This window comes from Epinephelus fuscoguttatus, linkage group LG15 (assembly GCF_011397635.1).
Source record: "Epinephelus fuscoguttatus linkage group LG15, E.fuscoguttatus.final_Chr_v1".
NCBI classification, from domain to species: Eukaryota; Metazoa; Chordata; class Actinopteri; order Perciformes; family Serranidae; genus Epinephelus; species Epinephelus fuscoguttatus.
In genome coordinates this window covers 19215160-19236144 of record NC_064766.1, presented here as the reverse complement: position 1 = coordinate 19236144, position 20985 = coordinate 19215160, and the positions used below count along the sequence as shown (strand labels likewise).

The window sequence follows — 20985 nt, the reverse complement described above, 5'->3', positions numbered from 1 at the left end:
TGATGTGTAAGAGATTTAAACTAAACATGACTCATCACAGTCAATGGTCCAGTGCAGCATCCACCTTATGAGTCTTTGATGCACATTCCTGAAATCTACCACTGATGTCTGCAAGAGCTCAGGACCAGTGGCGCCCCCAGAAAGTTTTAATAGGGATGGCCAGATGGAGCTACTGAAAATCTTGGGGTGGCACACCAAAACCTAAGGCCATAACTGAGTTTAGGAATTCTATTGTGCTGGTGTAGTACATAGGCTAATTGAAAACTATGTCAGTATGAGAATTAAGAAATTGCCTACTGATATACTTTGGTTTCATACTAGTTTACAGTTAAAATTACTAATTACCGGCAAGGTGGTTGCACTGTCCCCTCACAGCGAGAGGGTTCATGGTTCAAACCCAGGGTGGGGGAGCCCTTCTGTGTGGAGTTTGCATGTTCTCCCCATGTCAGGTGTGAATCTGACTTTGAATGGTTGTCTGTCTCTATGTGTCAGCACTGTGATAGTCTGGTGACCTGTCCAGGGTGTACCCTGCCTCTCGCCCGATGTCAGCTGGAATAGGTCCCACCCCCATTGGGCTAACACGCAAAATTTACCCTCATGCTAACACGAGAACCCACGAAAACCAGGGGATCAGGTGATCACATGAAAATCCATCCTGCAACCACCTGTGGTGCAATCCGATCAGCATCCAGTTAGGGGCTGCTGGCAACTACAGGTATGGTTAAGATGTGTGTTACAAGAAATGGAGAGAGGACTGTTCAGTAGAGAGTGACTGCCTCAAGTAAGGGAGTTCAAGTATCTCTTGTTTATGAGTAAGGGTAGAATGAGGTTTGAGATGGATTGGCGGTTTGGTGCGGCTTCTGGAAGGCAGCCGCCTTGAAGGCAGCGCTTTCCATTTACTGGTCTATCTACGTCCCAACCCTCACTTATGGTCATGAGCTCTGGGTAGTGACCGAAAGAATGAGATGGGTGATCCAAGTGGCCAAAATGAGTTTCCTCAGTGGGGTGGCTGGGCTCAGCCGTAGAGATAGGGTAAGGAGCTCGGACATCTGGCGGGAGCTCGGCGTAGAGCCACTGCTCCCTCATGACAAAAGGGGTCAGTGGAGGTGGTTCGGGTATCTGATCAGGATGCTTCCTGAGTGCCCCCCATTAGAGGTGTTCAAGGCACGTACAACCGGTAAGAGGCCCTGGGGCAGACCCAGAACATGCTGGAGGGATTACATATCTCATCTGGCCTGGGAATGCCTTGGAGTCCCCCAGGAGGAACTGGAGAGCATTGCTGGTGAGAGGGACGTCTGGGGTGCGTTGCTTGGCCTGCCTCTCTGGCTTCGTATAAGCAGATGAAAGTGGATCGATGGATTGATGGAAGATTATTAATGCTTTGGACCCCAATTCCTACCCTACCTATGTTATGTAACTTAAAAATAGTAATACTGGACAATTTTTGCCTCTTTTTAGGTGGCAGGACTGAAAGTTACTTATTCTCAACATATGTTGTGTTATAGCTCAGAATTATGAAGACAGTTGGAGAGCAGTCAGATACAAAATAGGATGTAGGCTCTACAGAAGGATTTTTCTGGCAACAACCATGTTTTTTCCAAATGATATACAGATTTTTAGGCATGCTGTTATCTCAGTTGACTTGAAAAATTGTGCGGACAGCTGCTTTAAATGGGAAAAAATCTCCCCAGGGAGCATGCCCCCATACCTCCTAGGTTTGGTCTGAGCCCCCAGTGCTTATAATGTCTGGCTCCACCCCTCATTAAAAGTGTAAACTGTGGTCTAATATGTCCAGTAGATGGAACAACAAACACTCCATCTTATTAGCTAAAAATCTGGCACCTCCTGCCCTCCTGCACACAGCACTTAGTATCTGTTTCCTAACAGTTTTTAGATATTGCATTTGTGCTATCAAACTATTATTTTTCCTCATAACGAAAGACAGAAGATTCATGCATATCAATCCCAGTCATTGTGAACTGAACCACAGAAAAAGGCGCCAAGCTGCGTTAGGTGAAGAGGCTGAGAGAGGTTCAACTTTACGCAATTATCCTCTGACATGCTGAAATCAGCAGCTGGCATTCCCTCGTGAAACTGGAACATATTTTTTTCTACTCCACCCAACTTCATTCAAATTTTCAAAACAAAATGGAGTATTGTTGTGGTCATTGGTTCTCCAATTCTTTATCATTGAACTTTAAAGAGCTACTTGGACTTAAATAAGAAAGCGATACATGCAAACACATTAATTAGATAATGAAGTACCTCATCATGCACCATTATAGTGGCAATGTGAGAAAATAACTGCCCAGTTAGAACTGCATATGTAAATTACTGGCTCATTGCAAAGACACAATCGTCAGACTTGTGAGAGACAAAAGACAACCTGCCACTTTGGATGCATTAGTGAATGAGGCATTAGGGGGAATGCTCAAATCAACTAACTTTTGCTACTGACATTTTAGTTTCTTCAAACCTCTCAGTAACAACCAAGAAAGTCCTGAGCTATCAGAAGTCATACCAAACACATAGTATATCCATGCAACACCCTAAATATACCATCAACCATCCACAAAACTTGAGCAATTGTTGTCCAACCACTTTGAAAAATGTAAAGCAACCAACAAGCAAGACATTAGCTAGTGTCATAATAATAGAATAAGCCAGTGAGTTCTGCTTAGTCTGCAAGTATGCAACATTGCATGCTTGCAGACTGAGCAATTAAAAGGGGGTAAAAGTCATTAATTCACTGATAGTCTGTGCCCCGGGCGTGCTATGATAGCTGTACCGAGGTGGAAGATTACTTGGAAGGTTATTTGAGCAGAGTGATATTGCACTGTTGCTGATGAAGACAAATTTTTTTGCATCCTGAGTGTAGCAACACAATATCCTGTTTTGGGGCAGAGGCATTCAGCTGTTGAGGTTTGTTCTCCAACTCTGCATTAACATCTATCATAGCATTTTGTGTTTTCACTTCCCCTTTGGTTATTCTCCTTTTTGGAGCAGAGGACTGTGCTGAAATGTGCACCATTGTGACTGCAGTGATTAATTTTATAAGGCCTCTAAGTAGGGCTTGTCGTTACTGAGTTTCTGGCTCAAGATTTGACAAAATTTGGAAGGGGGGGTCACCATACAGCTAATCACACTACCCAGTTTCACTGCTACTTTCTAGATGAACACCTAAAATCACAATAGACCCAAACATAACCAAATTTAATTTCAAAACAGAAACTGATGAACACAAAAAGGGAAAGGACTAAAATACAGCTCTGACACTCCACAAATGTGTAATCAAACAAGATGCAAACTCCCCAAATAACAACAAACTAATTGACAAACCCCCACTTGTCACAGGAAGTAGCAACTACATCAAACAAATGGGACAAATGACCTTTTTCTTTGTTTTTTCTTGGGACAAATGACCACTTCACTTTTTCTAAATGGTCAAACCTAAGCCTAGAGACTATTCTGGACAAACCCCTCAAGGTCTTCCCTTTTTGTCCAGCTCAAGGCTGGACAAAAAGGGAAGACCTCACTTATATTACATAACTACATGAGAAATTAAAAGACAAACTATGCGCAACCAACCAAACCGCAGGGGTGGAGTCTCGCAGTCATACTAGGCAAAACAAATTCACCTTCACGACCACTGAATGAGAGGCCAGGGAGTTCTCTTCAGAAAGGTCATCATGTAAGTGAGAGCCCACAAATAAAAACATTCTGTTGAGGAAAACAAAAACATAATGGTCAGAAAATCACTGGTTCCGCTTCAAAACATAACTGGCACAGTGTCAATTTGTGCCAGTTGGGCTTGGTTTTTACTTGATGGGTCAGTTTGTCTAAAGTCAAAGCCATGTCCACCAAGAACGATGCAGTGGTAGAGTCCAAACAGAAATGGCTATGTTGCTGAAACCTGTGAAAAAATTAAATCAAAGTTTATTTAACAGGGTTTTCATGGCCTTGTCAATACCTTTCAAGTGGTGTGCAGACATGGCCCAATGACAAGCAGCCATTGACTTAAAGTAAGCCTATGGGATAATGTTAATTTGTGGAGTTTTAGCTCTCTCTCTCTCTCTCCCAATTACTGAGATATCACTGATTACTGACTAATTTTACATGTACAAACCATTCCAGGTTTTGCCTTTATTCCAAAAAAGTCAATATTCCCACTAAGCTGTTTACGTGGTTAATGACAGTGAATATTCCACTAATTTTCCCCTTTGCATGCAGTCGTGCATAATCTGATAAACGTGCCCTAAAATGTTGTTTATCACATCAGAATATGGAAAAATGGAACGGCTGAAGCCACTTGTCATTTTGTTTTTTTGCATCCGTTGGTCAATCCAGTTTGATGTAGGTGGCTTTTTTTATGCCTCCTTCAAACCATCTATCTTCTCTGGCCAAGATTTGAGCATTGCTGTCCTCGAAAGAATGAAAGAAAGAATATATCACTAATGAATACTCACTTTTGGTGGCACAAAAGTCAGTAGAAAAGCAAGGATGGGTCGGTGAAAACCACCCAGGATCGGTGGCTCAAATGCCGCTAGGAAACTGGAACTAACTACAGAAAGTGTGTATTTTCAGAAAAACTGAACTTAAGAGCAATAGGCACCATGTAGACTAACTAGGCTTCAAAATTTTAAGCCGTCCGAACAAGAGCATTGCACCATGATTCCACGTGTCGTAATCTAAAAATGCTTAATTCAGAAAAAGGCCTAATTCTAAATATCCAAATGGAACATGCTGTTTACATGACCTGTATTAAATTCAGAATATTTACATATTTGGAACAGTGGTGGAATACTAGTGGGCTGCTCCCCTTGCAGTCCGTGATTTCCTGATGATACACAAACCTTTACATGCTGTTTGTGAAATTACATCACTTTCAGATTTATTGGCCAGATGCCTGCACACCCAACAGGTGTGACCTCACTGTGAGAAACAGTTTACAGCTCCTGTAGAGGAAAGAGGTAGAGGGTGGTTATCGGCTGGACAGAAAAGTAGCAACCTTTTGGTGTTAGTTGCGTGTTCCAGAAGCCCATTTCACCAAATGTTTTAAACATTATACTTTTTCCAGGCTCTTTAAACTGAACAGTTAAGTTGCATTCCTACTGCTTAGTAGTGTTTTCTGAGTCAAGGCTGTTCAATGACACATTGACATGTCCTTACTTTACTACTGTACTACCCAGAGCTGTTTAACAGTTGATTAACAAAGTTAAAATTAATAGCTCTTTACTTCACCATTTCACAGAGCACTCGTTGACCTCAAACACTAAAACTAGAACATGGAGTATCTAAATTATCCAGTGTTTTTATCTCCCAGTTGCAAAGTCAGATAAGATTTAGCAATGTCTGGCATTATCACCTTCTTCAACGGGGTAACTAAGAAAAGAGAGCCGACCCTCCTTAATGTTGATATAAATACTTGTAGCAAATTCATACAATAGAATTTGAAAATGCTGTGTGTTTGAATTTACAAAAAAGGCATATTTTATGGGAATAAAATCCAAACTTATGCTATTTCATACACCTTTAAATAATATTCATTTCATCATGAGTTTAATGCTTACTGGCTGCAGGTCAGAGTTCACCTATATTATTGTTTACCAACAGAACAAATACAAAAATCTGGATCTGTGCTGTGATCTGAATCTACAGTGTATATCACTGGCAGTGCTTGTAAAATATAGCTCTCAAGAAGGGTCATAAAGGAAGTGATGGAAATATAATGCAGTTTACTGAGAGCACTCTGGACTTTAAGCTGTAACGGTTTACTGATAAGGACTCACAGCCTGAGCTCAGTTGTTGTATAAAGATTGCACTCCAGTAATATAGACAGAAAGTGTTAATAAGAGAGTTAGCTGGAGTGGGGATCACACTTGTAAGATCTTTCCTTGTCTTTGGACTTTCTTGTCTTGTGTCATGTTCCTTCAGACATGAAGAAAGTATTTATTTTGCTTACAGGTAAGGGTCTTCAAAGATAAATATTATCTTTAAGGCAGTGTGTATTATTTTATGTGCACGCTGGTTAAATAAGGGTTGTAAAGATGAGGGAGAAGTCAACTAAGATATCACTCATGGAAACTACAGAGTGACAAGTGAAGTGTCAATGATATTTGGAAAACTTGCATGTGATTGTGGAATATCCAAACTGTTACCTGATGGCTTGGAGATATTGTAGATGAATTAAGGCACCCATGATGGAGTTCCAAAAATTGAAATCATATTTCTCCCTCAAATCTTATTTTTGTGATCTCTTTGTGATGAAACTGTCTTTACAGTATTGTTGGTCATTGTTGCCTCCTGTCCTGATGGGGCGTTCAACTGTACATCTGGAGAATGTCTTCCAGCTGGAGTCGTCTGTGATTTTAAGAAGGACTGTGTAGATGGCTCAGACGAGGAGTTTTGTGGTAATTCTTTTCTTATGATTAACATTTTATGAAGTGTTTCTGAGATGTGGGAATACCATCAAACAGACAGCAAGAAGTAAATTATAATATATACAGAGAATTAAGACATACACTAAGAAAAAGACAATGTACATGTATATATACAAATAAAACAAGAAAAAAAGTGCAAGTATTGTAAGAATAAAAAAGAAAAAAATGGGGAGGCTGTGTTATAAGCTGAGCCAAATAGGCAAAAGCTTGGTGTATATGAGCGTATATGTGTACATGGAAGGGAGCTAAGACATAGATTCTTTAAGGGCCATTAATGTAATCAAGAAATCTTTACTGTTTCAAAGTAGACTTCTCGATGCTGCCCAGCAGAGAGAAGGATACCCAATCATGTACCACCACCCAAGCAAAGGTTGTGTCACACTGTGATTGATGATGCATGAGCTGACTTCTATTGTTGAATGAGTAGTCTAATACCCAGCATAATAGTGTTCTGGACCGATGGATGGATAGATAGATAGATAGATAGATAGATAGATAGATAGATAGATAGATAGATAGATAGATAGATAGATAGATAGATAGAAGTCTAATTTATTTTTTTCTGACTAAATGTCACCAAAGATCATCAGGCTGTTAAAAATGTTTGAGTCTGAGACGGTATTGGCTTTTAAATACACATTAAAAATAGTGTAATAAAACAGAATAAACAACACAACGTTGGGAACAAGAATGCTTTCAGGTTATGTCACAAAATCTGTAAATACTTTCTGGATCAATTTTCACTCTGTCTCACCCTCTTTGTTAAGGGTCATGTGAGTTTGAGCATCACTCCTGTGGTTGGCACAACACTAGTGAGACCTCCTACAGTTGGAGGCGGCAGATGGCAAACATCACCTCAATACCTGGAGAGGACCACACCACAGGAAGTCCCTTTGGTAAATGTTAATCTTCTGCCCTGTTTGTGTCATTACTTTGTTGATAATTATTCTTAACTGATAGAGTGATATTTTATATCTGTGATAAAAGTGTTTAATCAGACCACAAGTTTGGTGATAACGCTCTTAATTTGATATTTGTCTTCTGGATGCAGGACATGTCATGCATGTAGATGGAAAACAAGGAGGGGGTTTCTCTCGGACGGCGAGTTTGGAGTATTCCATTGACAACCTGGCAGCTCTTGGATGCCAGATCAGGTATTAAACACAATATATTCTTTTTAAAAAATATGTGTTTTACAGTTACACTGAACAAAAATTTAAATGCAACACCTCTGTTTTTCCTTCCATTTTTCACAGGTTTAATTTAAAGATGTAAGACTTCTTATGCACACACAAAAACTTATTTCTCTCAAATTGTGGTTACAAATTTGTTAAAATTGGTGTTAGTGAGTGGTGCCATTCATGTGAAATTCTATTAGATGTCAGATTTTTTTTGGATGGATTATCTTGAAAACAAAGAAGTACTTACCAACACATTTTATCAAATTCCCAACAAAATTACAGATAAATAAGACTTTTGTTTGCATAAAAAGTCTCACATTTTTAACTTAAACAAAAGTGTTGCGTTTAATTTTTTGTTCAGTGTAGATGTGTACTTGGCTGACAAAGCATATCAATTATTTCGCTACATTTTTGTCTTAAATTTGCCATGAACCCTGTGCTAGCTTTTGCCTGTGTTTGTGAATTTGACTGTAAATGTGTTTCAGCTTCTGGTACCACATTTACAATGACGAGTCATTTTCATCGCCATCATCCCTTCAAGTAACACTAATCAGAGGCACTGCTGAGAAAGAGTTGCTGAAAATTTCCAAACGTAATACAGAGGGTTGGGAAAATGCCACAGCTTTCATTGGTAATCAGCCAGGAGGATACAAGGTTAGTGAAATATTCTGTATGCTTTTTGGCTGTACATGCACATAGTCATCTAAAACTATAGTTTATAAATCCACTTAGAAATCATAGAAAAAAGGCTCTTCTTACAACTGCAGAAGTTGCATTTATTGCTCTCTGGACAGATTTCAAATAGGACCTGCTAAGAGCTAATTCTGTAAATGTTTCCTAATTTGACCAAATGTCAATAAATATAGGCTAAAAACAACTGGGCACAAGTTGCAGCCCATGCATACCTCACTGAATCCATGAAAACATTAAGTCTATCGTTAGCATTGTGGGAACTGTAGTTTTAAAATTTAGAGCATGGTTATCTGCTAACTAGAGTAACTAGAGTATGCAAAAAAGAATAGCAGTGACAAAGGTGGGACCCAGAATGTCAGATTTTACAAACCTCTGACTTGTTAGAGGTTAGGTTTGATTGATTATTACTGCTCTAGTTATTTTCTATCTGTATATTGCTTTAATTTGACTTAGAGTCACGGGGTAGCTCTCCAAATTTTTATTTTCTTAATCTTTATTGCACCCCAAACTTTTATTGTATCTTATCTGCACTGCTTCCTATTGTTATATAACAACCTATTTCCCCATGGCGGATCAATAAATCTGATGAAATTTTTTTTTTAAATTTAATTATGGTACTTGGCACTATGTAACTGGACCTGTTTATTACCTGGTACATATTCCTCAAAAGATTTGTGCTGCCATGCAGACGTACATCTGACTGGGGACAGGTGTGTTCAGAAATCTGATGTTCTGATTGGTTTCAGGGGCTCAAGGCAAAATTAAGATGCGATGTAAAAGTCTGTTGGATATTTTGTACTTGAAGTGTGCTTAAGGGGTAGTTCACATCCAAATCAAATACACACATTTGTCTTCTTACCTGTAGTGCTGATTATCAGTCAGGATTGTTTTGGTGTGAGCTGTAGAGTGTTGGAGATATCAGCTGTAGAGATGTCTGCATTTTTGAGCTTCACAAGCTGAGTGCCATCTAGTTCCATTATATTTTAGAAAAGACAGACATCTCTATGACTGATATCTCCAACACTCTGTAACTCACACCAAAACAATCTAGACTGACAAAGAGCACTACAGGTAAGAGGAAACTATGTACAGTATTTTTGATGTTGGTGTGAACTGTCCCTTTAAAGGCAACAGGGTACATACACAATACACAGGCAGTGGAAGGCACTCGGTGGTCAGTAGGGTCCACAGCTAATTTTTTCTCCGGGGGCCAGAAATGTAGCAAATGTAGCCTTTAGGGGTAAATAAACTAAATCAATATTAATACTGATTTTCAGAATAAATGTAGGGTACAACACTTCTCTTTCTACAGCTGCGGTTATCATTCAAACCTCCATTTATGGAAGCCAGCGACAGTATGTTGGACGATATCAACTTTGAATACTGTGGAGAGGGAGATGTCCCCACAGGATCAAACCAACTCTCATGTGATTTTGAAAAAGACACCTGTTCGTGGTACCACGACCACACTGCCAGCCTTTTGTGGAAAAGAAGTGATGGTGGATTTGATGATGGCCCAACAGGAGAGGGTGAGTATCCTACTGACAATGAAGAGGAATTTGTTTGAGCATTTACTTGGTGGCATCTTGATTACGTACTTGAATACGTAAATATGTGTACATCTGTATGTACATATGTCTATCCCATCCTTGTTAACACAATATCTCAAAGCCATAAGGGAATTTCATAAAATTTGACACAAATCTTCCCTTGGACTGAACCATGAATTGATTAGTTTCTCATTCTTGTAAATAATATATATCTAGACAAACGTTAACTTAGACTCAAGGATGAACTGATTAGAGTTTGGTGGTCAAGGGTCAAAGGTCAAGATCGCTGTGACCTTGTATCCATCTCAATCTCATGAATGCAATATCTTAAGAACAGCTTGAGGGAATTTCTTCAAAAATGACACAAACATTCACTTGGACTCAATGATGAACTGATTAGATTTAGTGGTCATACATCACAGATCAAGGTCTATGTGACCTCATCTGTCTCATTCTTGTGAACGTGATATCTCAAGGACGGCTTGAGGGAATTAATTCAAATGTATTCACGTGGACTCAACAATGAACTGATTAGATTTTGGTGGTCAAAGGTCAAGGTCGATATAATCTTGCACATCTCATACTCATGACTGCAGTACCTCCTGAACACCTTAAGGGAATTTTTTTAAATTTGACACAAACATCCACTTGGACTGAAGAATAAACTGATAAGAATTTAGTGGTTGAAGGTCAAAGCTCAAGGTCAGTGTGACCTCACAGAACATTTTTGGCCATAACTCAAGAATTCTTATGCTAATTTTGACAAAACTTCACACACATGTCTAAGGGGATATTATGATGAAATGATGATGTTTTATATCCAAAAGGTCAAAGGTCAACTTCACCGTCACATCATAATATTCTGCATTAAAACACTTTTCTGGCCATTACTTAACGTATTAACTCAGGAACAGAAGGAGAGACATTTGGTCAGACACTGAATTAGTGATACTAATCTTGGGTGTCCACTTTAAAACTGTGCTGATTGTATAGATCCTCTGTGCTGATGGGGGGAAGATGACTGTGAAGCATTCATGCTTTCATAGTCATGGATTTAAACTGTGAGAAAATCTTGACTAGTGCACAGAGGCATACAAACGTTTTTTTATTTTCTCTACAGGCTACTACATGCTCATAACTGCTTCACGCAACCTGAATACCTCGTCGACAGCCAGACTCGTCAGCTACCCTCAACCTGCAGGACAAGTCATATGTGTGAGCTTCATGTATCACATATTTGGCAACAGCATTGGTACGTGCCTCAATGTCTGTAGCTACACCTCCAGATGTATTCACTAAATGGGTCATTAAATAGACAATGAGGTATACACACAATATACACGATAGCTGTCCAGCATTTCCTAATTTTAAATATTTATCTTTTTCTCCATAAGACAACATGTGTCCTTCAAATGTTATGTTGATTTTTTTATAATCAGGTTCATTGAAGTTTATTGCAAAGCGCTCTGGCGAAGCTGAGATAGTTGTGTGGATGAGAAGTGGTACCCAGGGAAATAAATGGAGATTTGCAGATCTTACCTTCAACAGTGACAAACCAATACAGGTATTGTTATTGCTCTTTTTTGTGTATATTCCTCTGCTGATCATAACAAAAAAGATTTATTCCAAAAGATAAGACATTTTATTTTCTTGCAAAGAGCCAAGAATACAAACACATGCAAATTAATGTTCCTATTGTATCACGCAAGCCTTGTATTTGTGTGTCTTTCTTACTGATAAAATTTTTATTTTCTCTCCGTTCTTATTAATGTCTATTAACGGGCAGTGTACTTAAGATGACTTTGGTTTTGTTTCTCATTTATTCCCGTTAATAACTATGTTTCATGACAAAGTTTAACTCTTTTTTACCTCAAAAACTATACTTCCATTAAGTTGTGTTGCTCTCCAGTTTATTATAGAAGCAGTGGTGGGTGGCACACAAGGCAGCATAGCCATTGATGACATTATGGTATCCAGCAGAGGGACTGGCTCTTGTCCAGCTGAGAGAGAGTGCACCTTCCAGGGCTCTCTCTGTGGTCTGCTGCCCCAACCATCTGCAGACTTCAGCTGGAGTCGGGTCAGAGGGGTGTCCCAACCAGCCAACTCTTCAGGCCCCGCCGCAGATCACACTCTGGGGACACAGCAAGGTTTTAAACTCCTTGAGATACAGACTCGGCTGGCTCATCTGCTGTAATTTTTTCAAATCATGTCAGAACTAGAAAGTGGTTATATTTTTTGTTTTTAGCTTGAAGGTGCATCTGATGATGACACTTGATGTTTGCTCAAACAAAGAAACTGGGAAGTCTGTTGGGTTTGGATTGGGTTGACTATACTGTATTCAGTTTGGCTGGAATTTTAAAGATACACTATGCGGGATTTTTGGATGTACGGAGTCATATAGAAGAAATCCCTCTAAATCATCACTTTTGACCCATTAGACGTTTGCGGTAGTTTGTGGAAGTTAAGCGGCAGGCATCCACCAAAAAAAACTTAATATAGCGAGGTAAAACGCCAAATTAGAGTGACTCTGGGGTTAGCATGTTAACAAACAGTAACCAACAATTCTGTATAGTGTACCTTTAAACCAGAAAATGCATTAAACATGTTATAGATTAAGGATCCTATATGTTTAAAAGTCAATATTTGTCATTCACATGCAATTTCAAAGGAGATGGACTGAGGAAAGTGCTTATAAACAAGTTGAATCTTGTTTTCTTTTATTATCAGAACAATGCACTGATTCGTTTGAAGGATGTCTGGTAACTTAGCATCAAAATTTTAAAATTCAAAATGCCAGTGTTAAAGAAAGATGATGAATCTTGTTTTTTATTGCAGTATATAAATGATACATTCAGTTGTTATTAATAACTTTGTGTGATCCCATTCTATGTAAAACAACATGTGTGTACAACTCCGCCCTGTTGTGTAGGTTATTATCTGAGTGCCCAGTTGTGGAGGCACCCTGTGGGGTCCAGAGGCGCAGTGATGACTGCAGTAATGAAGCCCACTGCTCCTGATGGGGAGTGCCTAATGTTCTGGTACTATATGGAGGGAAGTGGAGTGGGAGAACTCAGCGTTTATCTTCGAACCGCTGACAACAACACTGTCCAGCACTGGACCAGGAGTGGGGATCAGGGGAAGCACTGGAGGCACGGAAGAGTGACACTTCTCAGTCCTGAAACCCCATATCAGGTACTTGGTGGTTAGTTATCAATAAATGATTTGTGAATAAACGATTGCCTAATCAGTGCACATTTTGAAAAGCATCTTAAAACTCATTTGGTCTGGACTTTTTTTAAATATAATTTTCTAACATGATATTTTTGGGGTTTGCATTCTTTATGCATATATTTTATTCATGCTGTTGTCCATCTTTTTGCTATGTTCCCAAGATTCATTCAACTTGGCTTTTCGTCTCGCTCTTGTGTTTTTTGGTGCTTTGTCTGTGATTTTTTTTTTTAGCTTTCTCTTGGATACATGCTGCTTACGGCCTGGCAACTGGTTGCTATGGTTTTATAAAGTTTACATTAAAGTGCTGTTGGTTGCTTTGCTTGTTCCTTTTTTCCATACTGGCCATAAGGAGTTCCCTTCCTAAAGTAGTTTTCATTGTAAGTGATGAGGGACAAACTCCGCAGTCCTCATTCTGTGTAACAATATGTTCAGTCAGGACCACATTAGTCAAATAAAACTTTATTTCAATTTGCAGTATTATATTTGGCGGTACGGCTCTGTTCTGGGGCCTCTCTGCCTTTCCTCGGGCCTGTGCAGAAAGCCTCTTCCATGCACCTACATGGAAAGCCTGAGGCAGAGAACGCAAACCTCCTTGCCCTTCCATGTGCAAACAAGGAAGCCCTGAGGCAGAGAGAGTGTACCTCCCTGCCCTTCCATGTGCCTACATGGAAAGCCTAAGGCAGGGAGAGCAGTAGCAAAGACCTCCTGGGAACAGAACAGAGACACAAACAGAAATTACATTGATAAGTCAGACACAACATGAAAAGGAGGAGCTGGGGTGGAGGTGGGTTGCAAAGTGACTTGCAGAGGAAGCAGCAACAGTAGGCAGGCCAGAGTAGTTTAAATAGGGCACCCTGAAAGACATTCACCATTTGGTTGCATAGAAAGGAATCATGTGATCTGTCAGCTGCTCCATCAGTTGATTGGGCTGCTGAGCTTGACATTGTGTCTTGCTTGAACTAATGCTGTGTGTGCAATTTGTGAAGTTTAGCTGAAGTTAAAATGAGGCTAAAGCAGTCTTAGTCAGACTAAATCAAATGTAAAAATAATCACATTTCAAAATCACAGTCTTTTTAGTATGAAATTCCTTTTGTATCCACTCCTCTGCTGCAGCTCAGTAAGGAAACATTTGATACTTAAAAGACTATAACGCTGGAAGATAACAACACTGGAATCACTTTAGAAAGAGATCCATTTGATGCCAGTATGGACAGGAGGACTGATGCTTAATAACTCCTTAACTGTATAATAGCATGTGAATACTGTTTTAAGATTGACTTGAAAATCCTATTCCTTGAGTATAATCAATATGTTTACATTCAGAAATTGTTAGTAGTTTGAGATAAGTCTGCACTTCCTCAGTCAGAACTGTATAGAAATAACATGTCATATGAGTTCAAATCCTTTCATCATTTTAAATGACAGGTGATCTTTGAGGCGGTGGTTGGAGATGGACTGAGGAGAGATATTGCCATTGATGACCTAATTGTCCTGAATGGTGCCTGTCCTCCGCAAGGTTAGTGACCAATGTAAACCCCAAGACTTGAAAGTTAAAATGGAAAATGGATGAAAAGAATTAAAATTAGTATATGTTCTGCTTTTCTAATGTGTGCATGCATGTCCGGTTGCATACGTTATGTGTATCTGTGTTATTCCCTTACAGGATTTTGTGACTTTGAAATGGACCTGTGTAGTTGGGTGAACAATCCTCCAGCAGAGTCTGGAGTGGACTGGGACTGGCTCTCAGGTGAGAGTAAGGGTTCCCTTATTCCAAACAGGGACCACACCACAAATTCTGCTTTGGGTAAGTCACCACACACACAAACACACTTTGACTACAGGCATCATAATGAGTGTGGGATTTTGCAGTCCACAAAACAGGGAGAACAACAGGGATCATGTGCTTGGAACAGCTGAAACAGAGAAACATGGATTACTTTAACTTAAAGGATACATTCACAGTGTTTTAAGTCTGTCTTAAAACAGTAGTCAGGTGCCTATATGAACACTGAAACAGGTTTTTGTATCGCTATAGTCATCCCTCCTGTTTGTGCTGGCCATTAAGGGATGAGGGGCTGCAGCAGAGGGATAATGATAATAATGATAAAAAAAAGAAGAAGTACAAGAAGAAGAAGAAGAAGAAGAAGAGGAATTTTATTTATATAGCACTTATCTAATCAAGATTATTTAGTGCTTCCCAAAGTGTATAAAAATAAGACAACAATAACAATACAATACTTTTTTTTTAAAAAAAAATGATGTGTACAGAGACAAAAATAGAACAAACGGAAAAAAACACAAAAGTTACAAATCAAAAAGAAAAAAAAATCAGGCATTAAAAGGGAACAATTAAGTATACAAATACGTTTCAAGTAATGATTTATGCACAGGTAATGTGCTAGCCAGTCTAATCTCCTAAGGCAGAGAATTCCAGAGCACTGGGGCCTTGATGTCTTGTCTGGGTTTAGCTATAGAAAATCACCCAAAAGTCATCCAATTTTTAATAGCAGTGAAGCACTCCATTAAAAGGCTCAGACAGCTAACATTATCTGGCTTAAAGGACAGGTAGATTTGGGTGTCATCAGTGTAACAATGGTAGGATACCCTACTAAAATAGCTGATAATCCATCCTAATGGAAGCATATAAAGTGAAAACAGAATAGGACCAAGAATAGATCCCTGTGGCACCCCAAACATCAGCGGAGCTGAAGATAAAACAAAATTACCAATGGACACAGAAAATTCTCTATTTGAGAGATATGATTCAAACCATTTAAGAGCAGTTCCTGATATACCTATGCACTGATTTAGTCTATTGATGAGAATGTTGTGATCAACAGTGTTGAACACAGCACTGAGGTCAAGCAGCAGTAAAATTTCCCAGCATCAGCGCCTATCAGTTAATCATTAGTGAACCTAGTGACACGGGGCCTAGTAACATAAAGAAGCAATTTCACACTAAAGGTACTGTAACTTTGGAAGATACCTACTAGATCCATCTAACTCAGATTGCTGTAGTCTCATATTAACTTCAGATATACTTTTTAATGTGTTTTTGCACACAACAAGGATGGTAGATTCTGTTCCCCATCACTGACATTGTAATTGCATTAGGAAGTGATCTCTTAATGGCCAGTGTGAACAGGAGGAATGATTATAGCATGCAGTGTTTCAATATTTATCAGTCAAGCTTCAAAGAAATACTTCACCCCCCGCATGTCACCTTGAATTTGTAACACAAATTCAATGTAACGCGGTATTTTCCTTATATCCCTCCACAGAGAAGAAATAATCCAAAAAATGAGAATTAAAGTCATGGGGTCTGTGTTTACCAAAAGCAAAACTATATCAAAACATCTGTTTACAAACTCTCACACAAGTCATGCAATCTAACCCAAGTCTCATTTATCCAGTCGTATGCTGAATACTTCCCAAATAAAGCCCCTTACAACTGGGAACTGAACTAAATGTGAAACTTATCTATGCTCTTTTCAAAGCCAGACTCCATTGGCAAAACTGGTAATTTTTTATTTTCTTTATACTACCACTGCCTAGATTGAAAGTTTTTTTGTGTTATTGTGTGACCCTAATGAATCCATTTAAAACACCAAAGTCAAACAGTAACACAAACTATCTGACAGAGGCAGTGGTAGACGAACAACTCTCTTGATCATGGAGCCGCTCATATTTTAGGTGACTGAATAAAGCTGTTATGTGAATCTGAAATTATGCAAATTATTTGCAGGTGCAGGACACTTTTGGAAAAAAATGTCCTGGATATTTTATGTTGTTTCTTTCACCCTACAGGCCACTTTGCATTCTTCACGGCCTCTCAGTCTAAGAAAGAAGTTATTGCCCAACTGGAGAGTGAGACAATGGAGGCAGTAGACCGAGCTTGCCTGGAGATTTGGCACTATGCCGAGGGGTGGTTATCAGATGGTGAGTACACTGGCATGGGACAAAATGTTATGTCATGATCACCCTGGCCAAAATATTTGCAATTCAAAAATGTGCTTGAAACTCTTAAAATGGCACTAAGACATGCTGGGGTCGTTTTACCTACATTTTGTTAATAAACAAATACTGGATCACAGATAGGACGCACATTTTGTTTAGTGAACATCCTTCTAGTGAAAAACAAACAATGTTAAAACGCCAGGCTTTTTAAAAAATATGAATGGTATTCATATATTTCATATTTATAAAAAAAAAAGTTCCTAAGATCAAATGCTAGAGCATTGATGGGTATAGTGGAAAGGAGTGTATGCAAGAGCAAAGGCAAAATACATCCAGGGGGCAATACAAAACAAAAAGACAAAATTGAAATTTGCAAATTTGCAAATACAATATTCTGTTATTGTTTGATACAATATGATACGATACCTTACAATACAATACAATATGGTACAATACAGTATTATATGATACGATACGACATGACATGACATGGCACGATACAGTACAATACAATATGATATGTATATTTATACACTGAAGTTGTTTATTTGTGTTAATTTAGCATTAGTTCTTGTTCTTGTTTGTAAAAAAGAAATGCAATAAATATAATGGGGGAGGGGGGCACAATAAATACAGTATGACAACAATATAAAAACAAAAAAACAAAAACAGTTGATGAAAATTAAATGAATAGTTTACAGTCTTACATTTGTATATTTTACTGGGTGTAAACATCATACATATGATACTCCCAGCTAGTGTGGGATAAAATTATTTTCCCAACCTCAAAGCTTCTAACTTCTTATCAGAGAGGGCCCCTGGTTATACAGTGGTACTCTGATGTGCATGCCTCATTACAGATCTAATTGTCCTAGAAAAATTATTTATCATCATCTTTGTGTCAGCTTGAATAATCGAGAAGAGGAAACATTCTCAAACCAGGTTTTCTGATGATGAATTTTGTTTTTTCCAGTACCTTCCCACATTACGCTTACAGTGTTTGTGAATGAGACTGCTGGGCTGCGTCCTGTGTGGAATACAAATGGATATTTAAATGAAACGTGGATCCAAGACAGGGTGGATTACAGTGCATCAGGGCCTCACCAGGTAAGGCCAAATGTATCATTTTATAATAAACCCTGATAAAGTTCCCTGGGGAAAAAAATAAATCAGTGCACAATTCTAAATGAACTATTATCCTGTCATCACAGATTATTTTACAAGCCAGATGTCCAGACTCAAAGGATAACACCTTTTCTCTGGATGACATCCACATCATCAGGGGCAGGTTTTGTGACGACACTATTCCAACCACCACTCCAATCCCTGCCACCACCACCACCAATGCTCCTGCCTCCGCCATGGACTGCACATTTGAACAAGGTGACTCAGGAAAACAGGGCAGACTGTGATTCGTTTTATATCATCCTATAATAAAGTATCAAGGTCAACATTTTTCACAGCTAAGTGACTCAATACCTGATTTTCTAGCGTCAGCAGCCAGATTCAAACACCAAAAATGTAGTACTTTAGCTATTAAAGGAATGCTTAACTCCCAAAATGATCATTTGTATGTAAATTACTCACCCCATGTAACGGTGTATTGGTGAAAAATTTTTTTGTATTTCCCTCATGTCTCCATGATGAATGAAGAATCCAAAAGCAGGGAAAATTCATAATGAATCACAGTCATAGGGGTCCCCATTTAATAACAGCAAAATTATATCAAATCATCTGTCATCATCATTATGCACGTGTTTGGGAAGTACTGAGCACACGATTGGATAAATGAGACTTGGATTATACTGCACAAGTTGTTTGAGAGTTTGTAAATGGATGTTTTGATAAAGTTTTGCTGTTGGTAAACGTGGTCCCCATGTACTTCCATTCATTAAGAATTTGCTGCATTTTTGGATTCTTCCTTCACAGAGGAGGCATGCAAGAAAAACAAAGGTTTTGTCATGAATTCAGCGTAACATGGAATGAGTTATTGATGTGTATAGTATCATTCTGAGAGCAAAGTATTCCTTTAACGTGAAGTGTATCTCTCCATTATTTCTCAAATATGACTTTTACTTGAAGCCATTTAGATACATACATACTTTTAAGTAAATGTTCTGTTGACTGTGTATCCCACTCTTTATGTTACAAATGAAGTATTTTAAGAAGTGAAATTATATCTTGTAAAACAGGTCTCTGTAGTTGGGTCCAGGAGGTGAGTGATGATTCGAACTGGACTCTCAGTAGTGGACTTCAAGTGGACCAGCCATGGGACGGACCTCAATATGATCATACTGTCGGAAATAATGAAGGTATTGAGTACTGACGTTTATATAAACACCAACACTGGAAAGAAACATAAAACAGAGCCCTGGGAAGAAGACCTGCAAACATATGTAGCAAAGGAGTTGAATGGCAGAACTGTCTCATCAGTGATGAAACAGACAAAGTAACTCTGATCTAGTGCCATGCTTATTCAGTGCCTCACAGTCTGGTAGCCCTCTCTTTGTTTTCTTCACCCACCAAGGTTTCTTCTTACTGTTGAACGGATCTGGATCAAAGGATGGGGAAAGAGCAGTTGTCTCTGTTCCTGTCATTGATCTCACATCACCTATCTGTGTTGGATTCTGGTACTACATGCTCGGGCCTTCAGTATCCACTCTGGACCTGCTGGTTGAGACTGTATGTATCCCATTTAGTACTACTTTAAACCAGCTGTTATAGACTTACCTTGCAGTGTCGTAACTTTACAATGACTTGCTTTGTTCTAGAATTCCTCTGAACTGTTGGTGTGGACTCGCCGAGGGACCCAGAATTCAGAGTGGATTAACGCACAAGTAACGATCAGCATGAACGATACAACACGGGTAAAACTTAACTCGCATATTCATGTTTGCAATAAAGCCCAACTGATGCTGGATTTTTTTAAGCTGATATTTGAGTGTTTAAAAAATCAGATAACAATATATCAGACAAAAACACATAACATAAACAAACATAAGGATCCCTTAAATTTGTTTTAAAATGAATTGTGAGATTATATGTTGTCATAACCTGGCTCCTAGGCCATGACAGATACGGGAAGGGACGCAGTGGATGGTGTTCAATCAAAGATTATTATTGTGACAAAGTAAATAACTAAAAAAGAACTACATACACTCACCGGCCACTTTATTAGGTACACCTATTCAACTGCTCATTAATGCAAATCACTAATCAGCCATGTGGCCGCAACTCAATACATCTAGGCATGTCAACATGGTCAAGACAACCTGCTGAAGTTCAAACTGAGCATCAGAATGGGGAAGAAAGGTGATTTAAGTGACTTTGAATGTGGCATGGTTATTGGTGCCAGACAGGCTGGTCTGAGTATTTCAGAAACTGCTGATCAACTGGGATTTTCACACACAACCATCTCTCGGGTTTACAGAGGATGGTCCCAAAAAGAGAAAATAAACAACGAGCGGCAGTTCTCTGGGTGAAAATGCCTTGTTGATGCCAGAGGTCAGAGGAGAATGGCCAGACTGGTTCAAGGTGATAGAAAGGCAACAGTAACTCAAATAACCACTGGTTACAACCAAGGTCTGCAGAAAACCATCTCTGAACCAACAACACGTCCAACCTTGAAGCAGATGGGCTACAGCAGCAGAAGACCACACCAGGTGCCACTCCTGTCAGCTAACAACAGGAAACTGAGGCTACACTTCACACAGGCTCACCAAAACTGGACAATAGAAGACTGGAAAAACGTTGCCTGGTCTGATGAGTCTGGATTTCTGCTGCCACATTCAGATGGTAGGGTCAGAATTTGGTGTAAACAACATGAAAGCATGGATCCATCCTGCCTTATGTCAACGGTTCAGGCTGGTGGTGTAATGGTGTACCCATCTTCTGATGGCTACTTCCAGCAGGATAACGCACCATGTCACAAAG

General features: G+C 39.1%; 1 protein-coding gene across 1 annotated transcript in view; it reads left to right on the top strand.

Moving 5' to 3' along the window:
- The first annotated feature begins 1128 nt into the window (after positions 1 to 1128).
- The window catches only part of si:ch211-106h4.4 (MAM and LDL-receptor class A domain-containing protein 1), a 54012-nt gene continuing 34155 nt past the window's right edge, over positions 1129 to 20985 (top strand). Inside the window, exons 1-18 of the mRNA XM_049598076.1 lie at positions 1129 to 1177; positions 6282 to 6410; positions 7208 to 7336; positions 7492 to 7594; positions 8107 to 8275; positions 9627 to 9843; positions 10985 to 11116; positions 11304 to 11428; positions 11774 to 12011; positions 12794 to 13056; positions 14521 to 14611; positions 14759 to 14899; positions 16903 to 17034; positions 18026 to 18159; positions 18264 to 18435; positions 19245 to 19364; positions 19580 to 19734; positions 19824 to 19919. Of these exons, the coding sequence (XP_049454033.1) occupies positions 1129 to 1177; positions 6282 to 6410; positions 7208 to 7336; positions 7492 to 7594; positions 8107 to 8275; positions 9627 to 9843; positions 10985 to 11116; positions 11304 to 11428; positions 11774 to 12011; positions 12794 to 13056; positions 14521 to 14611; positions 14759 to 14899; positions 16903 to 17034; positions 18026 to 18159; positions 18264 to 18435; positions 19245 to 19364; positions 19580 to 19734; positions 19824 to 19919 (2595 nt within the window). The remainder of the gene's footprint in view (positions 1178 to 6281; positions 6411 to 7207; positions 7337 to 7491; positions 7595 to 8106; positions 8276 to 9626; positions 9844 to 10984; positions 11117 to 11303; positions 11429 to 11773; positions 12012 to 12793; positions 13057 to 14520; positions 14612 to 14758; positions 14900 to 16902; positions 17035 to 18025; positions 18160 to 18263; positions 18436 to 19244; positions 19365 to 19579; positions 19735 to 19823; positions 19920 to 20985) is intronic.